Below are 26,089 nucleotides of genomic sequence, written 5' to 3'. Positions count from 1 at the left end.
GCACCCTGCTGGCGTGATGTCGTGGCTGTCGGAGGTGCGGCGGAGCCTGATGGAGGGACAGCTGTTGGAGCGGTCGAGTCCCTGCTGACGTTGTCCCGCTTCCGTAAGAGAGCCGGGGGCCGCCGTCGTCATAGAGCTTGTGGAGCGCCATCATTGCCCCTCTGGCGGAGCTGGCCGGATGAGACGCCGGTCTTGTTCTCCGTGACCCGAGTCGATTCGGGGTAGGATGATGATGGCGCCTCCTGTTGACGTGGCGGTCTGTGCCCTAGGCAGGGTGACGTGGGGGTTCCTCCGAAGCCGAGGTTGAGTCTGCCTTTTGTTGCCGTGGCCGAGCCCGAGCCAAGGGGTCGGGCGAGGCGGAAGTCGTTCGGCCGAGGCCAAGGCGGAGTCCGAGCCCTGGGGTCGGGCGAAGCGGAGTTTCGTCGTCTTCTGGGTGCTAGCCCGAGTCCGAGCCCTGGGGTCGGGCGGAGCGGAGTTCGTCGTCTTCCGGGTCTTAGCCCGAGTCCGAGCCCTGGGGTCGGGCGGAGCGGAGTTCGCCGTCTTCCGGGTCTTAGCCCGAGTCCGAGCCCTGGGGTCGGGCGGAGCGGAGTTCGCCGTCTTCCGGGTCTTAGCCCGAGTCCGAGCCCTGGGGTCAGGCGGAGCGGAGTTCGCCGTCTTCCGGGTCTTAGCCCGAGTCCGAGCCCTGGGGTCGGGCGGAGCGGAGTTCGCCGTCTTCCGGGTCTTAGCCCGAGTCCGAGCCCTGGGGTCGGGCGGAGCGGAGTTCGCCGTGGCGCCTTTGGCAAGGCCTGACTGCGTGTCAGACTCACTCTGTCGAGTGGCACTGCAGTCGGAGTGGCGCAGGCGGTGCTGTCCTTCTGTCAGACTGGCCAGTGGAGCAGTGGAGTGACGGCGGTCACTTCGGCTCTGCCGGGGGCGCGTGTCAGGATAGAGATGTCAGGCCGCCTTTGCGTTAAATGCCCCTGCAATTTGGTCAGTCGGTGCGGCGATTTAGTCGAGGTTGCTTCTGAGCGAAGCCAAGGCCTCGGGCAAGCCGGTGATGTGTCCGCCATAAAAAGGGGGCCTCGGGCGAGACAGAAGTCTCTCGAGGTCGGTTGCCTTTGGCCGAGGCTAGGCTCGGGTGAAGCGTGATCGAGTCACTCGTGTGGACTGATCCCTGACTTAATCGTACCCATCAGGCCTTTGCAGCTTTATGCTGATGGGGGTTACCAGCTGAGAATTAGGCGTCTTGAGGGTACCCCTAATTATGGTCCCCGACAAAACTAGGATAGTTATAAGTGACCCAATTATTCCTCTTCCCCTCTTCCTCCCTCCCTCTCTCTATCTCTCCCTCTCTTGGGTAACATGGATACCACATATTCCCTAAAATCATATTTAAGGTTTTAAACTTAAATGTGGTAATTGTTTCTACAAATGGTATTTAGTTTCATGTTTTGTTGTGTTTAGTAAATTGTAGAAGAACCAACATTAACTAGATTTTTTTCTACTATTGTGAAGGTCCCATAGAGTGGAATCAGTTTTTTAGAGAGACCATAGGCAGGGATAACTATCAAGCAACATGGAACAACTTGTTAATTTAAAGCCCAATAAAGCTTCATCCTTTGGTGGTCCCAATAAAAGGTGTGTGGTGGGTAGTGCCGCCCACGCGGATATGCTAATAACCCTCCTTGTACTCCAGAACCTGCCTTTCCACACATAATGAGCATACCTACAAGCCATATTCCCATCCACATTCATCCCCCAACACCCACTCGTCCACCCACCGTTTTCCTTGTCTTCACTTTCCTCACGCAATTCACCCACCCCCTCACCATTTCCCCCATCGACCATTGCTGCCACATACCAAACCCACTTCCTGTGGTCTTCGGTGTCTTCCCCGCCGCCGCCGCTGCCGTCGCCGTCGTGCATCACACTGTCCCTCTTGCTGTGATATCTATGAGAGGTATGGGACTATTGACACCCTTCAAATCGTATTGCTAGTAAATTCTTTGACAAGGATGTTGACTGCCAACTGTCACTTCTACCTCACCACCTATCTTGATGTTGCTATGATTGGGGACCATACCCCTAACCTCAATAGCCATCAGATCTATCTCCCCTATCCACCCAAAATCTAAAGCCACTACATCTAATCCCAAAACCTAACCACACTTGAGTGCTACATGTCAAGGATCACATTTTTTATAGAAAACAAGTGCCCTCTTATTTAACCTTTACCCCTATTTTTATGTACTGCATTTTGTTTTTTCTTATTTTTCTACAATTTTTATGGAATAGTGCTATGGTTGAAATTACAAATACTTGAATTAAGTACAATTTATATAGACATCTTATAATGGGACGTTGGACTACATTGTTACCACACACATCCATATGTTTCCAGTTTTTAGAATTTGAAGGGGCACCCCTGGTCCATTAAATTACTTATCATGACCAAGAAATGGTTCTAGTAAAGCATTATAGTTCAAACTTTCAAAAGAATCTCCCTCTAGTAGTATAGAATGATTACAAAGATATCAGATCATGACATTGTGCTAGAGGCCATAATTGCAGGTTAGCCAATCTTTCTTCTATTATGTATTGTGTTAGTGCTGACCAAGCTCCCAAACATGTCTTTGGTCATGGTCCATTCATTAGGAGTCATCCATGCCATCTTGCGAGTTCCTCTATTCTAGAGATGGCCTTGTATTGTTGCATGTGTCCCAAGGGGCACAATTGCTCCAACAGTTTGAATATAGATCACCATAGTTACTGCAAAGAGCTTAATTTCTTGCATAGAAAGAATTGAGTTATTTGAATTTCCACAAGCTTCATCTTATAAAAGAGCATAACATGTTCCTAACTGTGATTTTCTCTCTCTCATACATCCAGGTTCTTTCAATGGATACATACCCTTAAATAGAGCATATACTAGTTCATCTCTTCCTTATTAAAATAGATAATGGGATCAATTTGGATGACATCCTCCTAATTTATAACAAGATACTCTCTTGACATACCTTAAAAGTACATCTAAGTCTAGACCCATTCCACAACTCCACAATAGTAGCAATCTGCCCATGCATTAGTACAAAAGTAAGGGTCCCAAAAACTTATACCAAGGTTAGATGAGTCTAGCCAATAATTGTCTTCCCAAAATCTCATCCTTTTCCATTTCCAATCTTCTATTTGTACCCTATTTTAGCTACCTAGACATCCAAACAAAACCCTTCCAAAAGATGATAGTTGTTAGTATCTTTACATGTAAGGCATTAGGGATTGTAGTACTATATTTGAGGTCTATGATTTGTTTCCATAGTTGGTCATCTCCAAATCGTACCTTTTTACCCAAGAAGCTAATGGAATAATATTACGATGTCTCAAGTCAGGGACACCAAGCTGACCATACTCTTTTCTAAGATAAATAGTCATCCAGTTAACAAGATGGTAAACCCCATGACCTTCAAATTCAAACTACAACTAGTGATCCATGTAGGAATTGATAAGCTAAATTGTCCACTTGAGAAACTTGATGAAAGATCAAAGGTACATGGACCAGTATGCTAAGCATGTTTTCATCAAAATCAATCTCCTGCTATATGTGAGAGAAGTCACCTACCTCTCCACCTTGCAACCTTTTAATAATTTTGACATCAATTGGATGTATATATTCTCTCCGCCTCCATTTGCTTCTATTTTCACAGTCAATATTACTCATCAGATGGTGTAGTATGATATAAGCACCACAATCAAGACAATAGTATATATGGTGCTCTAAAGGCATTGTTTTTATCTTACTAGATGCATATGTAGTTATCAATCATTTATCTACCTAGCCATGTGATTAAATACCTCATGTATGCATAAAACATTATGCACTCATGAATATATTTTAAGCTCATATTTCATTAATATGTCACACATGGTAGTCATTGCTAGCTCCAAGTTGAAAACATTTCTCCTATTATTTTGATTAAATAGGAGGACATGGGCTACTAAAAATTATTTAAAAAACTAGAGCATAAAAGTGCATAGTTCAAGACACAAAAAAGTCAAAATGAAAACCTAAGGAATTACAAAAAGGCTTGTAGCCATAAATCGATACTTGGATTATAACGTGTTTTTGCTCTAAGAATAACTAGAGCAAACTCTTTCCTGAAAACTACCTTGCACTTTGGAATTGAAAGCACAATATTGTTGAAAATGTTGTCATTACGCATTATCCAAAATGGCCCAACACATCTCGATTAGAATCTCCATGAAGAAAGAAAGATGAAGTTGATCTCTAACACTTCCAAATAACCACTATTAGGGAGTATAAATAGATTCAGAGAAGACAAACAATCCAAAGCAAAAGGGTAGTCCAACATAAGGTGAAAAAGATCCACTTCAACATCTAGTGAGCAAATGATGCAATTGCAACAATCTAAATGCATGTTTTTATATTTAAGAAGCGCTATATTACTCAACTAATTTTTTAGAATAAGGCAAAAGAAGATTTTTTTTATTTTTTCAAGCAAACTTCCATGACCGCTTGAAGGCTTGATGAATGTGTTGATATCATATAAGCAATTTATAAACTGTTCTTGAGGAGAAAATTTGTGATCCCCAAATGTATCTCCAAATCATTGTCTATTTGTAGATGTACTATAAGGAGGGTAGTGGAGAAAACTTGAAATTATTTGTATACCTCAATAGATAGAGGTAAATAAGAGTGTAGTAAAGGAGTAGAAGTTGCCCCATGAAGAGAAATATTCCAATCTTTACAAAAATAGTAGAGTTCTAGAAAAGAGTGACTCCAATCATTGTCATCCCACATATCAAAGAAAAAACAAAATGCACTATCCTTTGAAGAGACAATTACTATTCCTTTAAAATGGTTTTGTAGTTGAGAATATCACACCACCAAAAAGATCCTGTAAAAGTAATATTGGGATGTGGTAAGTGCTCTCAACTATAATATCTTCCCCCAAACTGTTGAACCTAGGGAATATCTATTTCATTATAGAATATATGTAGAGGCTCGAAAAATCAAGCTTTCATATTGACTTTTGAGGTTCAAAAGTTTAGTGGGACCTTCCACTTTGAGGAGACAGATCATCTGTCAAGTTGCCTTTAGGGGTTGTTTGTTGTTAACATCTAAACCTCGCCATAAGAAATGTTTTCTAAACTTATCAATGTGCTTGATGATAGTCTTGGGAAGAAGAAAGTTGCACATAACAAAGGCTAGGAAAGTAGAGAAGAATGCATTGGTGAGTTCCAACCTACTAGCATGACTTAGAAAAGTATAAATGCACACAAGTCTTCTATCACATTTGGTGATGAAAGGCCAAAAGTCAGCCACTATGTTCTTGGTCAAACTTAGAGAGAGCCTTAGATAGGTAAAAGGAAGAGTGCCTATTGAAGAACTTAAAGTGTTGGTGATAAGTTCAAGCTTAGATGGGGCACATGAATTGGGACCATCATAAACTTTTCAAAGTTCACTTTGAGCCTTGTTGATTCACCAAAGAAGACGAGTAAATCCTTTATATAGGATAGCTAATTAACATCACCTTGCATGAAGATCAAAGTGCCATATATATAATTTAAAGGTGGCAAATCATTGTCTCTAATAAGGGGAAACAGAAGGTTCAATGCACCAATGTATGGCAGAATTTAGAAGAGTATGCTAGAAATCTACAACCAACACAATCAGTAAAGGTGAGAGGGGATCTCCGTGCCTTACACCTCTAAGACGATGAAAGAAGTTTCTAGACACACCATTGAGGATGACAACAGAGGTTCCAAATTCAAAATTGAGTAGTTCGTCCATGATCGCCACTTTGGAGGAAACCCTCTGCTTTCAATGATTTGTAACATCAGCTTGTGCTTTACCTTATCAGAGGCTTTCTCAAAATAAAGCTTCAAAATGACTAGTTCTTGTTTTGAATGATGGCACATGTTAGGATACTCTAAGGACCAAGCAATACAATTTTGTACATATGTGTTTGGTAGAACCATAGTGATTATTATGAATTGAGTCTAGGTATCACCCCTTGAAGTCAATTAGCTAGAGTTTTGGTAATAATTTTAATGGAGATAATTCTAGCTAATTAACTTTTAGGTCATCCCAATAAGTCAATTAGCAAGGCATGACACCGCTTATTAGGATGACCCGATAATTTTCAATCCTTGGATGCGTTTCCTCCATCCCGAATCTTGTCTTGCTCTGCTCGGACTTTTAACTTGCATGCAGCTTCTCTAACCATGTCTCCCACTCGCTTAGGGCTAGTTTGGGAGTCATAAAATCGGATGGAATTAGAGGGGCCAGAATCCCCTTTTTATTTAGATTTTAATAAAAAGAGGATTTTGTACTCTCTAATCCTCTCCGATTTTGTGTCTTCCAAACTGGCTCTTAGAGTTGTGTGCACCTACACGCGGAGGCCTCGTTGACCTGCCTCATAGAGGAAGGTGACGACGGCTAGGCGCACATCCTGTGATGGGATCTGTGGCGGTGGCGGCACAGCAGCGAGCCCAGACACGACAATGACAAGCAGCGGCGTCGCAACAGTGAGCCCAGCTGGAGCGACAACGACTTTGCCGGGATGGACTACAGCGGCACCATACCGAGCAGAGGCGAAAACATGGTGTAGCGATGGTGTGAAGTGAACACCATGTGTCGGCTACGGCTGGGCGCCTGGGCTTGACCTCGCTCGTCGAGCCAGGGCCGGCACGAACAATGCGGGCTGTTGTACACAATGGCATGGCATGGTTCAATGGCCATCGTACCGTGTCTAGTTCATGATCTTGGCACGGCGACACGATAAGGCAGTGCTAACGTGCCTGATAATACCTTATAACATCCTAAATCATGTCAAGGCTAATACGGTTATGGAGAAACCGTTACAAACGATTACCATACTGGCAAATAACTCTCGTAATGCAATCTTCACCTCTTCTTTGCAGAGAGAAACAGCTCGATCGATCAAGAACACCAACGAGGCTCTAGCTCCAGATCGACAATGCCGTTCGCAGCCTCAAGGACGTCACAGCAGCAGCACAGCCGTGTGGCCACCAACGGGAGGGCCGTGGCGGTGTGCGCGGGTCACGCGGGCGTGCCCGACGAGGTGGCGCGGCACCACGAGCACGCTGTGGCAGCGGGGCAATGCTGCGCCGCCATGGTGCAGTCCATCGCAGCGCCGGTGGACGCGGTGTGGTCGCTGGTGCGTCGCTTCGACCAGCCGCAGCGGTACAAGCGCTTCATCAGGAGCTGCCACCTCGTGGACGGCGACGGCGCCGAGGTGGGGTCCGTGCGGGAGCTCCTGCTCGTGTCCGGGCTGCCCGCCGAGAGCAGCCGCGAGCGGCTTGAGATCCGGGACGACGAGCGGCGGGTGATCAGCTTCCGGGTCCTGGGCGGCGACCACCGCCTGGCCAACTACCGCTCCGTGACCACCGTGCACGAGGCGGCGCCGTCGCAGGACGGGCGCCCGCTCACCATGGTCGTCGAGTCCTACGTGGTGGACGTGCCGCCGGGGAACACCGTCGAGGAGACGCGCATCTTCGTGGACACCATCGTTCGGTGCAACCTCCAGTCCCTCGAGGGCACGGTCATCAGGCAGCTGGAGATCGCGGCAATGCCGCACGACGACAACCAGAACTGATTGCCGTCGGGCCGGCCGGCTGCACACCGTCATCGCAGTTGGGCTGCCGGTTTATTTGGACGAGGCTTCATCGACCATTTATGATATATTTTCTTTCGTCGTTGGTACTGTATACTCTCGCGAAAATAAGAAGTTGGTACTGTGAACTGCTTAAAGTTTGAGGTTGTTTGTCTTCCCTTTCTTAAACTCTGCCAATAATGAAGTATTGTAAGTTACAGCATCAATAATATTAAGACCAGTAAAGTAGTATAGTTAATATATATATATATATGAATGTCTGTGTCTATCTTTTCATTTATACTTATATGGAAGGGTAGGACTTGCTGATTCATTCACTTTGAGCCTTGAGGTGCAGCTTTGTTACAACGTCTCTAAAACCTTGGCAGAGAAGACTGCGTGGGAATTCGCTGGTTCTGATAAATCCAGGGACTACTCTGGGCCCATTTTTTTTACACCACCAGTCTGAATATTCTGCTGCAGCTCCTGAGAGGTTAGTCATTGTCATGTACAACAACACAACTGAATCGCAAATATGCAATGGACAATGAAGAGTGCAAATTGACCACTTAATCTATGTCCAGAAGATCACACATATAGTTGTGTAAAACATTGTTTTGCTCTGTAAGCTGTATTATTTACAGAGCAGAGCTTGACTGAAATAGGAGGAGGGATGAGGGCTGCTAAGCAGGCAGGGAGCTTGAGTTGGACGCTCTCTACACAGGTTAGGTTCATGTCAGAGATGTGGCGCAATCTGCGATTGTGTTGAATGAGAACACATATGCGCAGGGACGGACGGCACCTGTGCTTGGCGTCCATGGAACGCTTGGTTGACTTCGCCGATAGAATTGCTGATATGTGCCCTGCTGAATCCCCAGTTCACTGGCGATCCATTTCTGACAAGATGCATCAAGCTTGCATTGCAGGGATGTTTGTTTTGGTGATAACATTTTTATTTTCACATCAGAATCAAGGAAGACAAAACAAGGCTGGTTCATGAGAGCAAAGGAGGCCTCCAAGAAGTTGACCTATTTGGGCGTTGGTTTCGTTCATTTCGATGCGACGATCATCAGGAAGGCCGTCGATTGCTTCAGAAGCAAAGGGCTCATCTAGGCCATGTGAATATGTTCAGCTGTATGTCTGTGATTCTGAGAACAGCTACAAGCAATACTTAGCTGTTAGCTCAAACAAAATAAACTGCCAGAATTGAATGCATTGGAAGGGACCATCGGTGTGGTTGCATGGCTCCACTGGGGTTAAAATATTGATGTCCATCTTCGTTGTATGCGAGTTTAATCAACCACCCGTTCGGACTTCGGAGGACATAAGTTATGCTCATTTATCTACTCCTTCCATGCAAACTACAAGTCATTTTACTTTGTTCTGAGTTTTGGCAGAGCTCCCGCGGCTTCACTCCTAGCGAAAGCGAATGGTAGGAGTAGAGTGAATCTAATCAATATTTTATATAGAGAGTGGGACCCAAAAAACCCTGCTTTCCGCAACTCCTCGAAAATCACTTCACACACTACTTGTCAAACAATTTTCGTCAGATAGATTCACTTCTACTAGAGAATTATTTGAAATCACTCTATCAAAGAATCAACTTTCGGAGCTAGAGAATTAAGGAGCGGAGCTCTACCAAATGAGCCCTTAGCTTTAACTGAGATCATAGAAAAAATATTACACAAACATCTATAGCATTAAGCTAGATTAATTAGACACACACCATAACTTATAGTACATTTATTTTAATATATATATTTTATAATTCTAATCTGAATTAGACAAGATTGGTTTAAGACAAAGCTAAAACGACTTACAATTTGTAACGCGGAAGTAAAATGAAGAACCTATTTTGGCAATCTAATTGTGTCGAATTTTTTTTTTACCGTGCAACTCTTTTTAGATAAAGGAAGCTTATATTGAAAATACCAAGTCATTACAGGATACAAATCCTTGGTACAGAACTTCCGGCCTCTGCCTAATGCACATAGCCAACTAAGAAAAACCCAAAAAGACATTGATCTAATGATAACCGATCCGAAGTCTAGATCGCCACCCGTGCCTCCGGGAGAAAAACGCCATGGCCACCCTCACCAAGGTTCGTGATCCTGTTACAACCATAGGTCGAACCTACTTCCTCTGTAGAATAGCCCACCGTGAAAGGCAATGTGACGCCGACAAAATAACATGCAAAGGAGAGCAATAGAGTTTTTTCTCAAACACTAAATCGTTTCTACCGGTCCAAAGAGCCCAGCACAAGACCGCAACTCCAAGTAGAAACACAGATTTCAGTATTTTATTCAGGCCCAGAAGTCATCCCAAACATATATTCTACATTATGCGGTGGATTGAAGCCGGTAGCCATTTGTACAATATTCCAAACTGACCGAGCTAAACACTACACCAAAATGCTTAACTTCCTAGAGCCTAAACCGTAGGAAGTTAGAGCTAAACTCTCGGAAGTTATATAAACCGTCGGAAGATAGATAAATCCGTCGGAAGTTTGGCTCTCGTAACATTTTAGTCGGAAGTTACGCTCACTTCCGAGCGCCTCTCGGAAGTTACGCTAACTTCCGAGAGCCAAAGTTCCCTCTCGGAAGTTACGCTAACTTCCGAGAGCCACGGCAGTTCTCTCGGAAGTTAAAGTTTGACGCCGTTTGTTTTGCGTTGACGCCGTGTGAAGGCTAACTTCTGACCGTTTTGGTTCTCCTCTCGGAAGTTAAAATGACCAGCACAAAAAATGCAATTTAATTTCCATTATTCACCACATTAACAGCCACATATATCAAAATAACAGCCACATATATCAAAATAACAACCACATATATCACAATGTACAAAAATGACAGCCACAATATACCACAATATATTTAAAAGCCACAATATACCACATGTCACATATAAAGTCATAAAAGTCTGGCCAGAACAGTCCACAAAGTTTCAAGTCTCACAAGACACAAGTTACATCCACATAATAGTCTCACAAGACACAAGTTTCAAGTCTCACAAAACACAGAATGGAAGTCCACTACTGTCGATCAGCATCAGGAATCAGCGAAAAGTGATGCTCGCTACCTCCACTGGCGAACAACGCATCGACAAAGTCTAAGCCATCATGTTGTTGCTGCACCGACAAGGTAGCTGGAGGGGTCTCATATACCTGAACAAATGACATTCATGAAGTTACACCATAATATAACAAGTAAATAATGAAAAATTTGCAAACCTGATGTTCGCTAGGTGGAGGTGGAGGTGATGGCCAAGGAAAATGTATGGGAGGTGGAGGTGGGGGGGCCATCGGAATCTGTATCCCTTGGGCTTGTGCTAGTTGCTATCAAATCGACGAACACATTAATGTCAGTGTTTTAAATCAATACATAACTTAAAATGAAAGATATTTTTGAACTTACTTGTATCAGTGCTTGCTGTTGTTGAAACTGAGTAGCATAATATTCTTGTTGCGCAGCATGTTGCCTCAAGTATTCCTCCTGAACCCTTTGCCGCTCCTGATGTTGCCTAAGCTCTTCTCGTAGTCGCTCAACTTCTGCAGTATCCTGAGTAGAGCGACGGGAGCTACGAGCAGCAGACCTCGACGAACCTCCCCTCTGAACCGTCACCTGGCTCGAGTCGATGACGTTATCGAACATCGAGTACCTTCAAACAAGTAACATCACAACAGATTCAAAATAAATGTATTGTACTTAAACCGATGAAACAAGATAAGGTATGTAGAGTCCATACCTTCCATGGGGTTTTCCACCACTCGCATACACAACCTGAGGATCAATAGGTGCGGTCCTCCAGTCATAGTCTGATCCATGCTGACTAGACATCGCCTCACCATATGCAGCCTGCATACAAAAGAACAATGTCATCTTACATACAAAATTTCATATGAACAAAATGTATCAAGCATTTCAAAACACTCACCAGACAATCCGTTGCCTTTTGGCTACACAACACATCTGGGTTTGCAGGATCTGGTCCTCTGTGCCCCCTCAGGTATACTTGAACATCACTGGGCACTACACCACTGCTAGCTTCCTGTATGTACATTTGACAAACATTATAATCAGAAATTACAGCAAGTCAACTACAATCAACAAAAAATGAAATAAATTGCACTTACCATTCGTTTTGCCAAACGAAAGTGATCATCACCTCCATACTTGTGATACGACTCGGTTCCATGATTGGAACTTTGTCGCATAGACTTTGCCTTGAAATCATCAGAAGCCCAATAACGGCATAAGGCACGCCAAGCAGCATCATTGGCGGCTATCCATGGAATCGAATGCTACGGAAACACAATTCATTTACAAGTAATTGTATCATATACAAGCAACAAAAAATTTTCTAACACAAGCACAAACATCAATTACCTGAAGAAAATCTTGCTCAGTCATAGAAAGTCCATACTGTGTCGCCTCGCTCTTAGTGGCTGCACGTCGTCCTTCACTACTCAACATAGCTTGATTAATCACCTGGATTCGAACATAGTACATCATATCCGCAACAACATCTGCCGCGTTCCTATGGAACACGGAGTGTGCATGCTCGGTATGAGTATCTCCATCAGGCAACTTATAATGTTTCTGAAAAAAAACATAGTCAAGAATCCATAATATGAATCAATCATTGAGCTGATAACTTGGCAAGAAGATAGATAAACATACCCAGAAGTCGTGCCAAACTGCACCTTGCGCATTCCCATGTTGCGCGTTAACAGCAAGGCCGTATTGATCCCATCTTGTGACAGGGACCTCATTACCATTCTCAATCACCAATCCAGGCCATCTCATACGACAGATATTGCCCAACACTTTATTTACTTGCCTTACACGATCTTTGCCGGTGAAACTACTATCCACCCAACCCCTAACAACACAAGCACAATTGTCAAAATCAAAAAATAATTGTTTATCCTCAATGTGTAAGACATAAGAACAAAGCAAAGATGCTCTTACCCATCTCCAGACGGTATTATCTCAACCTTGTTAACTGGTTCTTTAGGAGGGGGGACCCAACTAGTCTTTCGTGGCTTCCGGACCCGTGAAGACCCTACAACTCCCCCGCTTCCAGAACCTCCTCCACTAGCTCCCCCAACTCCCGACCCTCCATCTCCTACCCACCCACTTGCATCCTTGGGCCATTCATCCCACCCTCTCTCCGCCTCCCTACCCTGGACATCCTCAACATCTTCCACTTGTATCCCCTCCTCTGTCTCTACCTCATCTTCAGACTCATTCTACAGAACAAAATTAATAATTTAGTTATTCGAAATCATACAAATATTACATTACAAAACAAATATATTGGTTACCTCATCCCTTAGTACACCGACTGGCTGGCCCTGCAACTCTGGAACATGCTCCAACAAAGCTCTACGCCTGCTCGAGCTTGAACTAGTGCCCTGGAACACTAAGTCCTCCTTTCTCCCAAAAATGGAGGCTCTCCTCGCTAGTCCCTTAGCGAGCTGCTTGACCTTTTTAGACATCCTGTTATTAAAACAAAATCAAATTAGTAAATGAACATAAAGTAAATGAGCATAATGTATTGAAATGAACAATAAATAAATAATTACTTTTTAGTCGTATTCAAAATCAGGATCAAATTGTTTTCTTCTTCGATTAGATGTTATCTTCTTTGACTTCCGTTTCCGTTTTTTGGGACTTACTACATCTTCAGGATCTCTCACTAACGATTCTGGCAAAACCTCAGTATCTATATTAAAATTGGTCGGAAGTTCATCTTCTTGGTAAATTTCTTCAACTTCCGCCTCAAACCATTCACCCTTGTTGTGTAACTGTTCACGAGGATTAACTTTGTACACTACCCATGTGGCTTCCAGCTTTATAGATGGATATGGTATGTAGTACACCTGGTCAACTTGGTGAGCAAGAACAAATTTGCTACATGCACTTGTTTTGAGCTCATGTTTGACTTCTACCATGCCAAATTGGTTTTCTACAGTCCCTTGATTGGGATCAAACCAATCACATTTGAAAAACACCACCTTAAGATTTTTGCTCCCAGCGAAGTCGTACTCGAGTATGTCATTAATAACTCCATAATAATTCATCTCTCTTCCACGATCATCGACTGCCCTGCATACAACTCCAGTATTTTTTGTCGCCGCAAATGGACGAGTACATTCAAATTTGGTCGAACGAAAACGAAACCCCTTAATGTCGTAACGACCGTAGCTTCTGACTTTTACGATTGCGTAAGACATCTGAAGCAAGTCCTCGTCTAAATTTGGAATTTTGTCACACTGCCAATCAGATGGTGAAATTAAATTTCTAAAAAAATATATAAAGTAGAACAAGAGTGTTAGGTTATTTACATAAGCTCGCAACCAATTAATGAAATTGGGCTTCCCATGTCTTCCTCGAAGCGCGTTTTCATACTGCCTCGAGGACAATTTCTCATTAAGTTGCGATTGGAATTCTCTGTTACAACAAGTAAACAAATGAGGTGCGGAACACGATTACTATATAGATACACAAATGACAAATTAAATTTCATCTTACTTGAAATATGGGGTCATCTCATCCATATTTTCATACATATAGAGCAAAGCGTCCAACTTTTCTTCGCGCTCAGGATGATATTCCGTGGATGCTCCAACAGTCTTGCCCTCAATCTCAAAAATTTGGAGATTGCTGTGAGTCCGTACTTTGGCATCATGATACCTCAATGTAGGGGCATTGATATTGTGCTCGTCTGCAAAGTATACACTCGTGAAGGCTGCTACCTCTTTATATTTGAATTCTTCAGCTATACACCCTTCAACTCTTCCTTTGTTACCAACCATTGAACTAAGCTTCTTTAAAGCCCTTTCAATATGGTACATCCACCTGTATTGCACAGGTCCACCAACCTTAGCTTCATATGGAAGGTGGACAAGTAGATGTTGCATTGGATTGAAGAATCCTGGGGGGGATATTTTTTCCAACTTGCATATAAGGACAGGAATTTCTGTCTCCAACTTCTCCATCACCTCTTTCTTTATTTCTTTAGCACAAAGTTGCCTATAAAAGTAGCTTAACTCAGCTAACGCCTTCCAGATACTGACTTTCAAGTACCCACGGAACATTATAGGGAGGAGCCTTTCCATCATTATATGATAATCATGGCTTTTCAATCCAGTTATTTTCTTTGTCTTCAAGTTCACAGCTCTCCTAAACCCAGCCGCATAACCATCTAGGAATTTCAAAATTTTCAACCATTCCATTACTTCATTCTTCTGTTTAGGTTTTAGACAAAATTGAGCACGTGGCTTTTTTCCATTTTTGTCGAGTTCTTGGGTTGGTCGGTTACAAAGTTTTGCTAAGTCCTTCCTGGCCTTTATATTGTCTTTTGTTTTGTCGCCTAGATTCATGCAAGTACTTAGAATGCTTTCACCAACATTACGTTCCTGATGCATGACGTCAATGTTATGCATCAGAATCAATGCCTTAACATAAGGGAGTTCCCATAAACCACATTTATGTGTCCAGTTATGCTCGGTTCCAAAACCTATGTATCCATCACCACTTTCATTCTCTTTCAAATTATTAAGCATAGCCTCAATCTCTATTCCGCTCAGACGTCTGGGCGGTCCCTTTGTCACGATAGTGCCCTTCTTAAAGGTGTTAACCTCGAACCTATACGGGTGTTTTTGGGGCAAGAAGCATCTGTGGCAGTCAAAGTAACAAATCTTCCCTCCAAACTCTAGGCGGAAACAATCTGTATCCTTGCCACATATTGGGCATGTCAGAGTTCCATGGCAACTCCATCCAGCAAATAAACTGTATGCCATGAAATCATGAATGGACCACAAATACGCAACTCGAAGTGTGAATCTCTCGTTTTTGTAGCAATCGTATGCTTCGACTCCTTTCCATAACTTTTTGAGATCATCGGTCAAGGGTTGCATCATCACATTCAACCCTTTACCAGGATGGTCTGGACCAGGAATAATTAGGGAAAGAAACATGTAATCATATTTCATGCACAGATGAGGTGGAAGGTTGTATGGAATAACAAATACAGGCCAACAAGAATATGATGCCGCGTTTGTATTGAAAGGTGTGAATCCATCTGTCGCCAACCCAATTCGAATGTTTCTCGCTTCACTAGCAAATTCTGGATCAAAGTCATCTAGAGCCTTCCACGCATCACTGTCAGACGGGTGCGTCATCACATGAGTGTCCTCCCGTTCACGTTCTTTATGCCATCTCATGTGCCTAGTTGTGTTCCTCGAAAGAAACAAACGCTTAACACGAGGCGCAAGAGGCATGTAACGAAGTTGCTTTTGGGCTACCGTTGATGTGACCATTTCACCATCATCATTTTTAACCTCTACATATCTCGACTTGCCACACTTTAGACACTTACTATCATTCTCATGATCCTTCCAGAACAGCATACAATTATCTGGACATACATCAATTTTCTGATAGTCCATACCTAGACCAGAGAGCAGTTTCCTGCAGTGATACACGTCTTTCGGCATCTTGTGATTTGGTGGAAACACTTCGCTGATTAAGTTCAAGAGCTCGTTGTAACAATTGTTCGAGAACACGAACTTGGACTTGATAGCCATAAGTCGAGTCACGAAAGCGAGGACTGAAACTGTTGTGTGTTCGTGCAAAGGCTCTTCTGCAGCCTTAAGGAGGTCGAAGAACTTTTTAACCTCTGGAGGAGGCGGCTCCTCATGATTTGGTGGAAACACCAAATCAGGATCCTCCCTTAAATCTTCAAGCATCTCGTCCATTCTATCGTACTCCACGTCGTCAGTGTTGTTGGCTTCCGGCGAATTTTCACGGGGAAAGTCCTCGCCGTGATACACCCAGACTTCATAGTTAGGCATGTAGCCATATTTGCAAAGGTGTCCCGACAGAGTTCTCTTGTCTTGACATCTACAAATCCGACACATACTACATGGACAACGCACATCTGTGCCGGTTCTTGATATAGCAAAAGCACGATCAATAAAATCCTCTGTCTTTCTTATCCAATCCACCGAGGGATCATTCATGCGCCAACCTTCATACATCCATCGACGGTCCTCACCCACCATATTTGATGCTAAAATAGTAAAACACATCATTCATAAATTTATTCCGGTACTAAACGCATATCGATCGTTTCACTACATCTATAGGAAAAGATAGTTCCTAAACCCACCCATGAGTGACCGATAGAGCAACAATTTATGACGAGCAACGAGTCAGAACGAAATTTCAGCAGCATAACCCCGTTGTTCTCTATTTGCATGCCCATAAATGGTGTAATAGAGAACAACAGGGTTATGTCACCGAAATCTCGTTCGGACCCGTCATCGTCATAAATCCATAGCTCTATCATCCACTAACAGGCTATCCAAAAAAGGGACAATTCCGGACTAATACAAGTCATATGTGTATCAAGTGACTCTGCCCGATCCGGAATGGGCGACACATATACGACAATTTTGCAAAAATATTACTAGCACGCAACAAATAAGAGACTAACATAATTAAATTATATGCACCACCTAGCTTATTAAGTTAATTAACCCTATTAACATAACTTTCTACGGTTTAAAAACAGTTAACTCTCGGAAGTTAGTATATTTAATATTCAAAACTATAGTACAAACACTCGGAAGTTACCTGTAGCGATGCGGAGCTCGATGGCGAAGATGGTGCTGCGTGGAGGAGAGGCGACGCTCGGTGCAGGGAGCGATGAGCCACGCGGGACGGGTAGCGGCCGGCGCAGGGAGCAGCGAGCCCCCCGCAGGGCGGTGTTGCCGCGGTGGCCGGCGGGACCGTGCGAGCGACCGGCACGGCGGGGCGGGGCTGGCGGGGCGACACGGCGGGGCAGCGGCCTGCACGGCCGGCAGGGCGGGGCGGCGAGCGCCCGGCACGGCGGGGCAGGGCCGGCGGTGCAGGGCGGGGCGGGGCCGGGCACGACGGTGCAGGGCGGCGGGGCAGACAGCGGCAGCGCGGGGCGGCCGCCGGGGAAGGGCGGGGCAGGCAGCGGCGGGCGGTCGCCGGGGAGCGGCGGGCGGCAGCGCGGGGCGCGGGTTGGGAGATGCGAGGCGCGGGTTGGGAAAAAAACCGACAGCGCCGTTACTTTACAAAATTAACTTCCGAGAGCTTTGGGTCAGCCCGTCGGAAGTTAACAGGGCGGGGCCCGGTCCGCAGCCGTAAGAAACCCTACGCCCGGTCCGCAGTCTAACTTCCGAGAGCTTTGGGTCAGCCCGTCGGAAGTTAAACGCCTTCCGAGAGCCCGTCGGAAGTTACATAAACTTCCGAGAGGCTACAGTTACAACCGTCGGAAGTTGAATAAACTGCCGAGAGGCAACTAGTGCCTTTAGGAAGTTATTAACTTCCTACGGTTTTTGATAGAAACCGTCGGAAGTTATGAAGCCGTAGGAAGTTCAAAGTTTTGGTGTAGTGAAACTCACCTAAAATCGTAAATCTTTTACCATTAAACTATCAAAACAAGAAACCCACCTAGTATCAAAGGATTTTTATTTTATGGAAATAATAAAAACTTATTTATTTATTTCAAATCAGCAATCAATCCATTTCAAATAAAAAAACCGGTATCTTTTTTTCTAAAGTATAATGTTCATGGAGCTAGAAAATATGTGCCCTCCATTTTGCACTATATGTATGTACATTTTCCATTACCTCTTTCTTCGTGTAGTTCTATGCGCTAGAGCTGAAAAGCGAAAGAAGAAACCAAAACATTTAAAAAAACATCCTGCTGAAAAGCTATAAAATGGTGTGGGTAAAAAGGGAACAAAAAGCATTCTCAGGGGCGTAAAGAAAGGTGTGATGTGCAGATCTCAGATCTCCTTAGATCTGGCTCCATGCCTTTGTCATTTTTCTTTCTCATCTTATTTTTGGTGTATCACCCTACAGTTCAATTCATCAGTCCTGATCTAATCACGTAAGTTTCTAGGACAAGCTATCAACTCATCTCGAGAGGCCAGTCAGGCTGGACATTTTTTTCACAGCAAACCGAAATGGGTTTGTTTAGCTCTTGTCCGGTTATTCCAATTCAATATAAATTGGATTACTCATTTAAGAATTGTTTATGGCAAAGAGAGGAGACTCTTTAACATCTGTTCCTCAGATGTAATTTTGCAAAAGCTTGCTGAAACTCAATTGGAATAACCCCTAGAATTGCTAATCCAGAGGAGGCCTCAGCAAACCTTTAAAACCAACTTAACGTTCCTTTTTCTACGGAGGTTATTATTTTCATGACATGGAGTATCGGGAAAAGCCGCAATGAATGGCTGTTTGCAAATAAAGATCCCTCAGTTCTTCACTGTACGCAAGAATTTTGTAAGGAGCTTCAGCTGATCATCCACACAGCGCATGGGAATTTTGACACTTCCATCCCGAATTGGCTGAGTTTGTGGCAGACATAAGAGTTGTTTTTCTTACTCCAATGCTTGTAACTGTTTAATTAGATCTTTCAGATTACCATTTGTAACCAGGCTAAGTTGTAACCTTTTCTTTTTTTTTTCAATAAAATCTCAGTAGGGGCTTCCCCTCCCGAATCTTCAAAAAAAAAAAATTGAACAAAAATAAAAAGAATTTTAAATTGCTAGAAATTTAAACGCACTCAATTCTATCCAATCTACATAGATTGAGATTAAAATGACCATGCTCTTAGTTTGCAGTTTCGGGTTCCTGCTTATGGGAAATCCCGTGGTCAGATTCAGTTTCGGTTTTGGACAGCTTCACAAAAAAAAATGAATCCAACTTTACTAGTGGATTTAAAACATACGAGTAAACTGTTTAGGTACACAATAACTCAAGATCCATCAAACGAAGTTTTAATTGCAATGACCTATTTTGCCCTTCAGGCTGTTTGATATTTCTGTTTTTTTTACATATTATACATGTTATGCTGATATTTATTCAAAAACTATATTTAAAAAATACAATATTTTCATAATGAATAGTAGTTTTTTATTACATGCTAGTTCCAAGCACGGCAAGAACTATGGTTCATAACATGACATAGCTCCTTATATAGTAGTGTCATACGAAGTGACTACATATTAGTTATATCTTTTGAGTAATTTTGGTATAAAGTTCGGATCACGATCGAAACAAACAAAGTTCGAATCTTTACTAACATGTTCACGAAAAAAATTGTGAAGGGCCATACAAGAAACAACAACCATTTTTTGCTTCCACATCAATTAGTTAGACATTTTGTATAGACTTTGCCACTTCAATTTGACAATTTTAGTAGTCTAAAAGGCATCACGATAACATTTCGAATAGAATAGTGAATGCAATTTAATTTTTTCTAGGTGTTTTGGTTCCATACATCTATGCCACTCCTGCATATAGTATTTTTGACCCTTGTAAAATGCTAAATAGTCAGGCCGATTACGATAGCCTACCTCGACAACGTAGTATTTGCTTACACATAGCGTGGGCATTTTTTCACCAAAACCGAAAAAATGAACCGAACCGAACTTTTGGTGTTTCGATGTTCGGTTTTAATTTTGGTGAACTTCGGTATATAATGTTGGCTTTGGTTTTACCCTAGATCCAAACCGAACCACTGAAAAATCAAACTAAATTTAGTTTTAGGTTGATCCAATTATGAATATTGATGTGATGTGATGTTATGTTTGAACTCAGTAACTATGTCATGTTATGAACTGTGATGTACTTATGTTGGGTAGAAGTAGAATTTAATTATTAATATTATTGTTTTAAAAACTGAAAAAAAAATGAACAAACTTTTCATTTAAACCGAATGTCCATCCCTACTTACACAAGATAAAAAATAGTGTTTGTTATCATAATAAAAGACACTACATACATAATCATTCTAGTAGGCCTATCATACACCTTTATAAAGCCTATGTTGTTCAAATGAGTGTTAGGTCAACTTTCTTTTTGAACTTATTCCGAGAGCAACTTATAAGCAAGTGTGGTGTGACTATCAGTCCAATACATTGCATCACAGTGACCATGATTTTCTAGAACATTTTCATCACTTAAAACAAGATTTTCCAACAACATACATTGCATGAAAAAAAATTAAAGACTAGTTTGGGAACCTTATTTTTGTAAGAGATTTTTATTTTTCCAAAAAAATCAGTTTATTTTTCTTTGAAAAAAATAAAAATCCTTTAAAAATGAGGTTCCCAAACTAGCTCTAAGTCCGGAGGAAGCGGAAAAGAAACAAAAGAAAGAAAACATAAAAATGAAACGGCATTAATTGTGTAATTGGACGAGGATGTATAAAATAAGATTTTGTGTAGCATTCCTTAAGAAATCATAAAAAAACTGAATTCAGCTTCCAAATTCACCTTTTGGAGCGTTTGATAAGGTAAAGCACATGCTGATGAAGTTGGAACGTTTTATAAACTTTTTATGCACCGAAATTAAGGTTAAAGAATGTCCCATCTGAGAAGCCGATTTGGAACTTGGAAGTTGGAATGCGTCCACACCCCACGTCCACGGCTTCTGAAGAAAAAATGTACAACAGCCAGCAGTGGGAAAGAATCAAACCTGGGCTACTTGATTCGAAGCAAGCAACAGTCCTCAAAACTCAAAAGAACTCCTGTGTCCCGCGCCACCGAACAAAATCTTCCTTGTTGCAGCAGATCAAGCGCATCGGCATCTGCTCAGACCTCATCCATCTCCCTCCTTAACTTTCCCTCCAAAGGAAAAGCATCTCTCGCGCCTAGGCCATCATCGTAGCCCTCGACTAAACTAAACTAAACTAAAAGCAAGACAGTGAGCGCCCTTTTTCTTCCGTTGCTCCATGGCCATGGCTTCCCGACCGCCTCTTCATCGTCGACGTCGTCTTCCCCTCGTCCCACTCCTCGTTCTGCTCTGCCTCTCTCCGGGATGCGCTGCCGGGAGAGTCCCGGTTTCGGTCTACTACGAAACGCTGTGCCCGTTCTGCTCCGCGTTTGTCGTGAACGACCTCTCCAGGATCTTCCGCGACGGGATCTTCTCCATCGCTGACCTGCGGCTCGTCCCTTTCGGCAATGGGCGTGTCTCGGCCGACGGAACCGTCACTTGCCAGGTCAGTTCAGTGCCTGATACCGTATCGTTCTCGTTGTTTCTCGAACTGGGTATGTGGCTATGTGCGTTCCTCAAGAAGTCCAACTGCAAGTTTGAGAGGTTTGGGTTACTCTACTGCATTTGGTTCCTCTGATTTTAGGCTGGAACTAGGCACTAGCATTCAGTTTGTTCGTTGCTAAATGCATTGGGGAGTACGATGTGCGAAAGTGGTTTCTCATTCTGTATTGAATGTTATCTGTCCACACTTCAGATTAGTACAAGTAATGAACTACTCCTACTTAACTTTGATGAACAGGCATCAGCTAGATCACTCTAATGGTCAGTTGCTTGTTTTGCAGCATGGAGAGGACGAGTGCCAACTCAACGCTATAGAAGCTTGCGTGATCAGAATATGGCCTGACGCGGTAATGCCATCTTGTGTTGAGATAAAATAGAGATTAAAATGGTTCTGAAATATATCTGATAAATAAAAGCATCTGGTAACGTTTTAGTGTCCACAGGCCCTTACCACATTATGAATTTCTGACAGTTCATTATTATGTAGTTTATCTTTCAGATTTTACTTATTCAGTAACATGAGGCACTGAATTTTGCAGACATATACAGTGGATCTGCTGAATCCTCCAGAAAACGAACTTTAAAAAAAACGCACTAACTGTTCTGATATATTATTTATTTATCTATCTTAATACAGGAGCAGCATTTTCCTTTCATTCAATGCGTTGAGCATTTAGCACTGACTCGGAAATGGGACGCCTGGCAGTCTTGCTTTCATGAAACTGGTCTCGCTTATCAACCTGCTATTGACTGCTACAACTCAGGGTATGGAAGGCAGGTGGGTGAAAAGTTGTTAGACTTCCTGCTGTCGTTCTGTTTTCAGTCATCATCCACCAAGGTAGTTGTTTTCCCTAGAAAACGAATTAGGCAACTATCTTGGTATTAGCATGTGTTGTTTCGACAGTGCTGATCATAGACTTGTTTTGTTTGGATCTCGCAACAGTCCCAGCACCACAGTGGATGATGACTGAATTACTTCATATATCAGTTCAGAAATATTAGTACTGCTAAACGTTTCAGAGCGTGAAATCACAAAAGGAAAAATAAGGATTCAGTAAATTTTCTCCATGCTAGTACCAATTTATGCAAAATAAATAAATAAATAAATTTTTTTAATTGATTATTCATAACCCGGGGTAACCAAACAACTGGAATCATGCAGCTCGTACTCCAGTATGCTGCTGAGACAAATGCTCTGCAGCCTCCTCATCGGTTTGTACCTTGGGTGGTCGTCAACGGCAAACCGCTCGGTGATGTAAGATGCGCCTTTCTATTCCTTTGAACTGAGGTCGTCTCATGTATTCAGAAATCTAGTCTGATTCAGCGTCTACAGGATTACATGAACTTTGAGGCATACATCTGCAGCGCTTATGACGGCAAGCTTCCAAAGGCATGCAAGGGGAAGCACCTAGCAATTGCTCAGGAGACGAAAGCCAGCCGAGGAGACAAGGTGTGCCCAGCTAGCAAAACTATCAGCTAACTCGCGTGTGAAAATTTAAGTTTTTTGGAATTTGGATAAAATTGAGTACTGCTTTGAGTTTGGTTCTAAGAGGTTCTGCGTTTCTGCTGTCTTGTTGGGTCTCCGTCTATTTTGAAGTTAGTTGAAATAACAGTGCTGTCAAACCTTTGACAGAAAAACATCAAATGCAAACATTTCATGTTGATATTCACTAGCATTTTCAGAAAAAAGAAATACTATTGCGCAATCAAGTTTCTCGTGCCATCGTCGTACAATTAAACTACCAAAAATCATGAAAATTCTTAAATTATAGATGTACTTCATTATTTACTCTACCAATATATCAAAGTTTAAGTTCTAATCCATCCATATTAACATATATAAAAGACAAAATTTTGTCAATGTTTAATCTTTTATATTGTATAAAATATTCTTAACATAGGATAAATTAGAACTTCAATTTGATATATTGGTGGAATAATAATGAAGCATGAGAATTTTTAGGACTTTTAAATAGTTTGATTATACTGCTTTTTTCACTGGAAGATTAACTGCACAACAATTTTTGCCTTAAGAAGAAAATGTCATAGTAGTAGGTTTCGATTCATGTCCTTATAGTAAGATAAAGATGCACATGCCTCATTGCTTGGTGCATGGTTTCATTGGCCTTCTAATACAGAGGAATGCACACGAGGTGGTCATCGCGCTTGCCATTTGTATCGCTGTATGGCTATGAAGCACCTTCCCGTCAAGATCAAATCCAGATTTTGGAAAGCAGACAGATCCTGGTGCTAGCCCAGTAAACTCATAACAGATAGTAAAACATAGGAGTACTAACACAGAAACCTGTAAATTTCTTCGGCAGCAGAGTGGAGGCAGGCAAGCATATTGCTTCGGTCTTTATTTCTTCAGCTGTAAAAGATCAGTGACTCATTGAATCAGATAAGCGTTAAGTTCAGTGCAGATCTACAACTTTCATTTTAGATAAGGAAAAATGGTTCTGTCTTCAGACTTCTCTAAAGAGCATCAGACCAAAACGTAACAGAGATTGGCACACATCGAAGTACAGGCCTACCGTCTGCAGCTATTTTTTTAAAACAAACCGGGCAGCAGAACTGCCGAATATATTGATAAAGAGGAAGGTATAAAATAGGAAACAATAACCTTCCAAAAGGACTACAACAAAAGTAACAGGAGCGCACAACAATGCTGGCAACACGAGCACACAACAAAAAACACCCAGCACAATAAACACAAAATCTAATGAAAAAGTAAAGAAATCTCTACCACAAAGTCCCAAAAGGAACGACCTTTTTAGAAGGTCTGGTGGCAACAACTTCTTTAAATGGTTTGCACAGGTTTGAATTGAATTCTCGTTGGTCTTCCTGTCAATCCCAACAATGTTCAAATGTTTAAACACACCACGATATGTAAGACGGACACTTCGACGAAGCGGCGAACTATCATAGGAATTACGGCAACGCTTAACTGTCGTAGTCGATACTGAGAGGGGAGCTAAAGAAGGTCATGCAAGGTCCTCATTCTCTCTAACACAACTAATGTTCACTAAGCCCTTCCCTTTCTCTTTCTACGAAATTTTATTTGCTCATAAAGACTGAACTGTGAATGGCTGAACAATTATGCGGGACCTGAAGAACTGGAGTCTCCGAGGTGGCTGGTTTACATTAGAGATGGCAATGGAACCCGATGCCTGATTACCTATGAGGAATTCATCCATTGGGAGATCGTGATGGGGAAGTTTCTTTCCCACGGGAATGTAAATGGGAAAATTTGTCCCTAGATGGTGCTAAACGGGGACGGAGACGGGGAGCATTCCCCATCCCCGTTTCCCGTGGGGACCCGTTAAATTTGCATGTGACGGTGTTTTTGTGTAATAGTTAATGATAAAATAAATACTTACCTGGCAAGAGATCACTCATTATACAATTACGTTTATTTTTATGCACACATAATGATTTCTTATATCTGACAGTGTGTATAAGTGGCAATGTTTTGCACTAATAACAAAGGATGTACATCCTAATTATAGTTTAAGCGGGGACGAGGATCCCCGTCGGGTATTTATCCTAGTGGAGAACGGGGATGGGGAAGAAACGTCCCCCGCAAGCGTTCGTGGGGATCCCTGGGGAATTTTTTCAATCACGGAGATGGGGATGTGAAAGGGAAATAGGGTTAACCATTTCTTATAATTAATTTTGGTGGTTGATGACTAACACAAACACATGGACTAACTAGTTTGTCTAGAATTCATGTTTTACAGGTGCATAAGGTTCAACATAAGCCAAGAAAGAAATCAAGTTATGGACACAATTTAATTGGAGCAAAAGGCCTTGAATGTGCTAAAAATGGTGCACTGGACACTGTCCGGTGCACAAGGGCCGTACAACTTCAAACCAGCCACTTTCGAGAAAATGGAGGCATGCTCCGCTATAATTCACCGGACTGTCCGGTGAGCCAACGGAGCAACGGCTCTCTGCGCGACAACGGTCACCAGCCACGATAAACAGTGCAAGTCAAAAGTCAGAGTGCAGAAGTCAGAGGGCACCAGACTGTTTGGTGCAGCTAGAAGACAAATGTCTCCAACAGTCAACTGATCATAACCCTAACGGTTGCGCTGACGTGGCGCGCACCGGACAGTGCACAGTGACTGTCCGGTGGCGCACCGGACTGTCTAGTGCGCCCATCGCCAGCGGCCTTCACCAACGGCTATGGAAGTAGTTGGGGACTATAAATACCACCAACCACCTCATTCATATTCATCCAAGCATTTTTGAATTCCCATTCATTGCAAGAGCAAAAGCCCAACACTCTAAGACACAATCAATCCACTCAAAGCCCCAAAATCAACTCTAGTGCATTAGGGCTTGTGAGAGGATCACTTATGTTCT

At 42.7% G+C, this 26,089-nt stretch overlaps 2 protein-coding genes across 6 annotated transcripts; both read left to right on the top strand.

Moving 5' to 3' along the window:
• The first annotated feature begins 1,848 nt into the window (after positions 1-1,848).
• On the top strand, positions 1,849-7,879 carry LOC100280849 (AT-rich element binding factor 3). The gene is made up of 2 exons (NM_001153769.1): positions 1,849-1,939; positions 6,922-7,879. Exons 1-2 carry the CDS (start codon positions 1,933-1,935, stop codon positions 7,614-7,616), a joined length of 702 nt encoding a protein of 233 aa, NP_001147241.1. The 5' UTR covers positions 1,849-1,932; the 3' UTR covers positions 7,617-7,879.
• A 13,305-nt stretch (positions 7,880-21,184) lies between these two features.
• LOC100272534 (uncharacterized) lies at positions 21,185-25,844 on the top strand. Of its 5 annotated transcripts, none has more exons than XM_020541938.3 (6): positions 21,185-21,665; positions 22,003-22,068; positions 22,359-22,499; positions 22,884-22,976; positions 23,046-23,171; positions 25,462-25,844. In XM_020541938.3, exons 1-6 carry the CDS (start codon positions 21,399-21,401, stop codon positions 25,702-25,704), a joined length of 936 nt encoding a protein of 311 aa, XP_020397527.1. In that variant the 5' UTR covers positions 21,185-21,398; the 3' UTR covers positions 25,705-25,844. The 5 variants fall into 5 exon arrangements, with proteins under 5 accessions (XP_020397527.1, XP_020397528.1, XP_020397529.1 ...); XM_020541939.3 differs by having other exon boundaries at positions 23,055-23,171; positions 25,462-25,830; XM_020541940.2 differs by lacking the exon at positions 25,462-25,844 and adding an exon at positions 23,860-24,163 and having other exon boundaries at positions 23,055-23,171.
• Positions 25,845-26,089: the final 245 nt, after the last annotated feature.

Source organism: Zea mays, chromosome 8 (assembly GCF_902167145.1).
Source record: "Zea mays cultivar B73 chromosome 8, Zm-B73-REFERENCE-NAM-5.0, whole genome shotgun sequence".
In the NCBI taxonomy this organism is placed as follows: Eukaryota; Viridiplantae; Streptophyta; class Magnoliopsida; order Poales; family Poaceae; genus Zea; species Zea mays.
The sequence above is the reverse complement of the archived record's forward strand: the minus strand, read 5'-3'. Positions and strand labels throughout refer to the sequence as shown.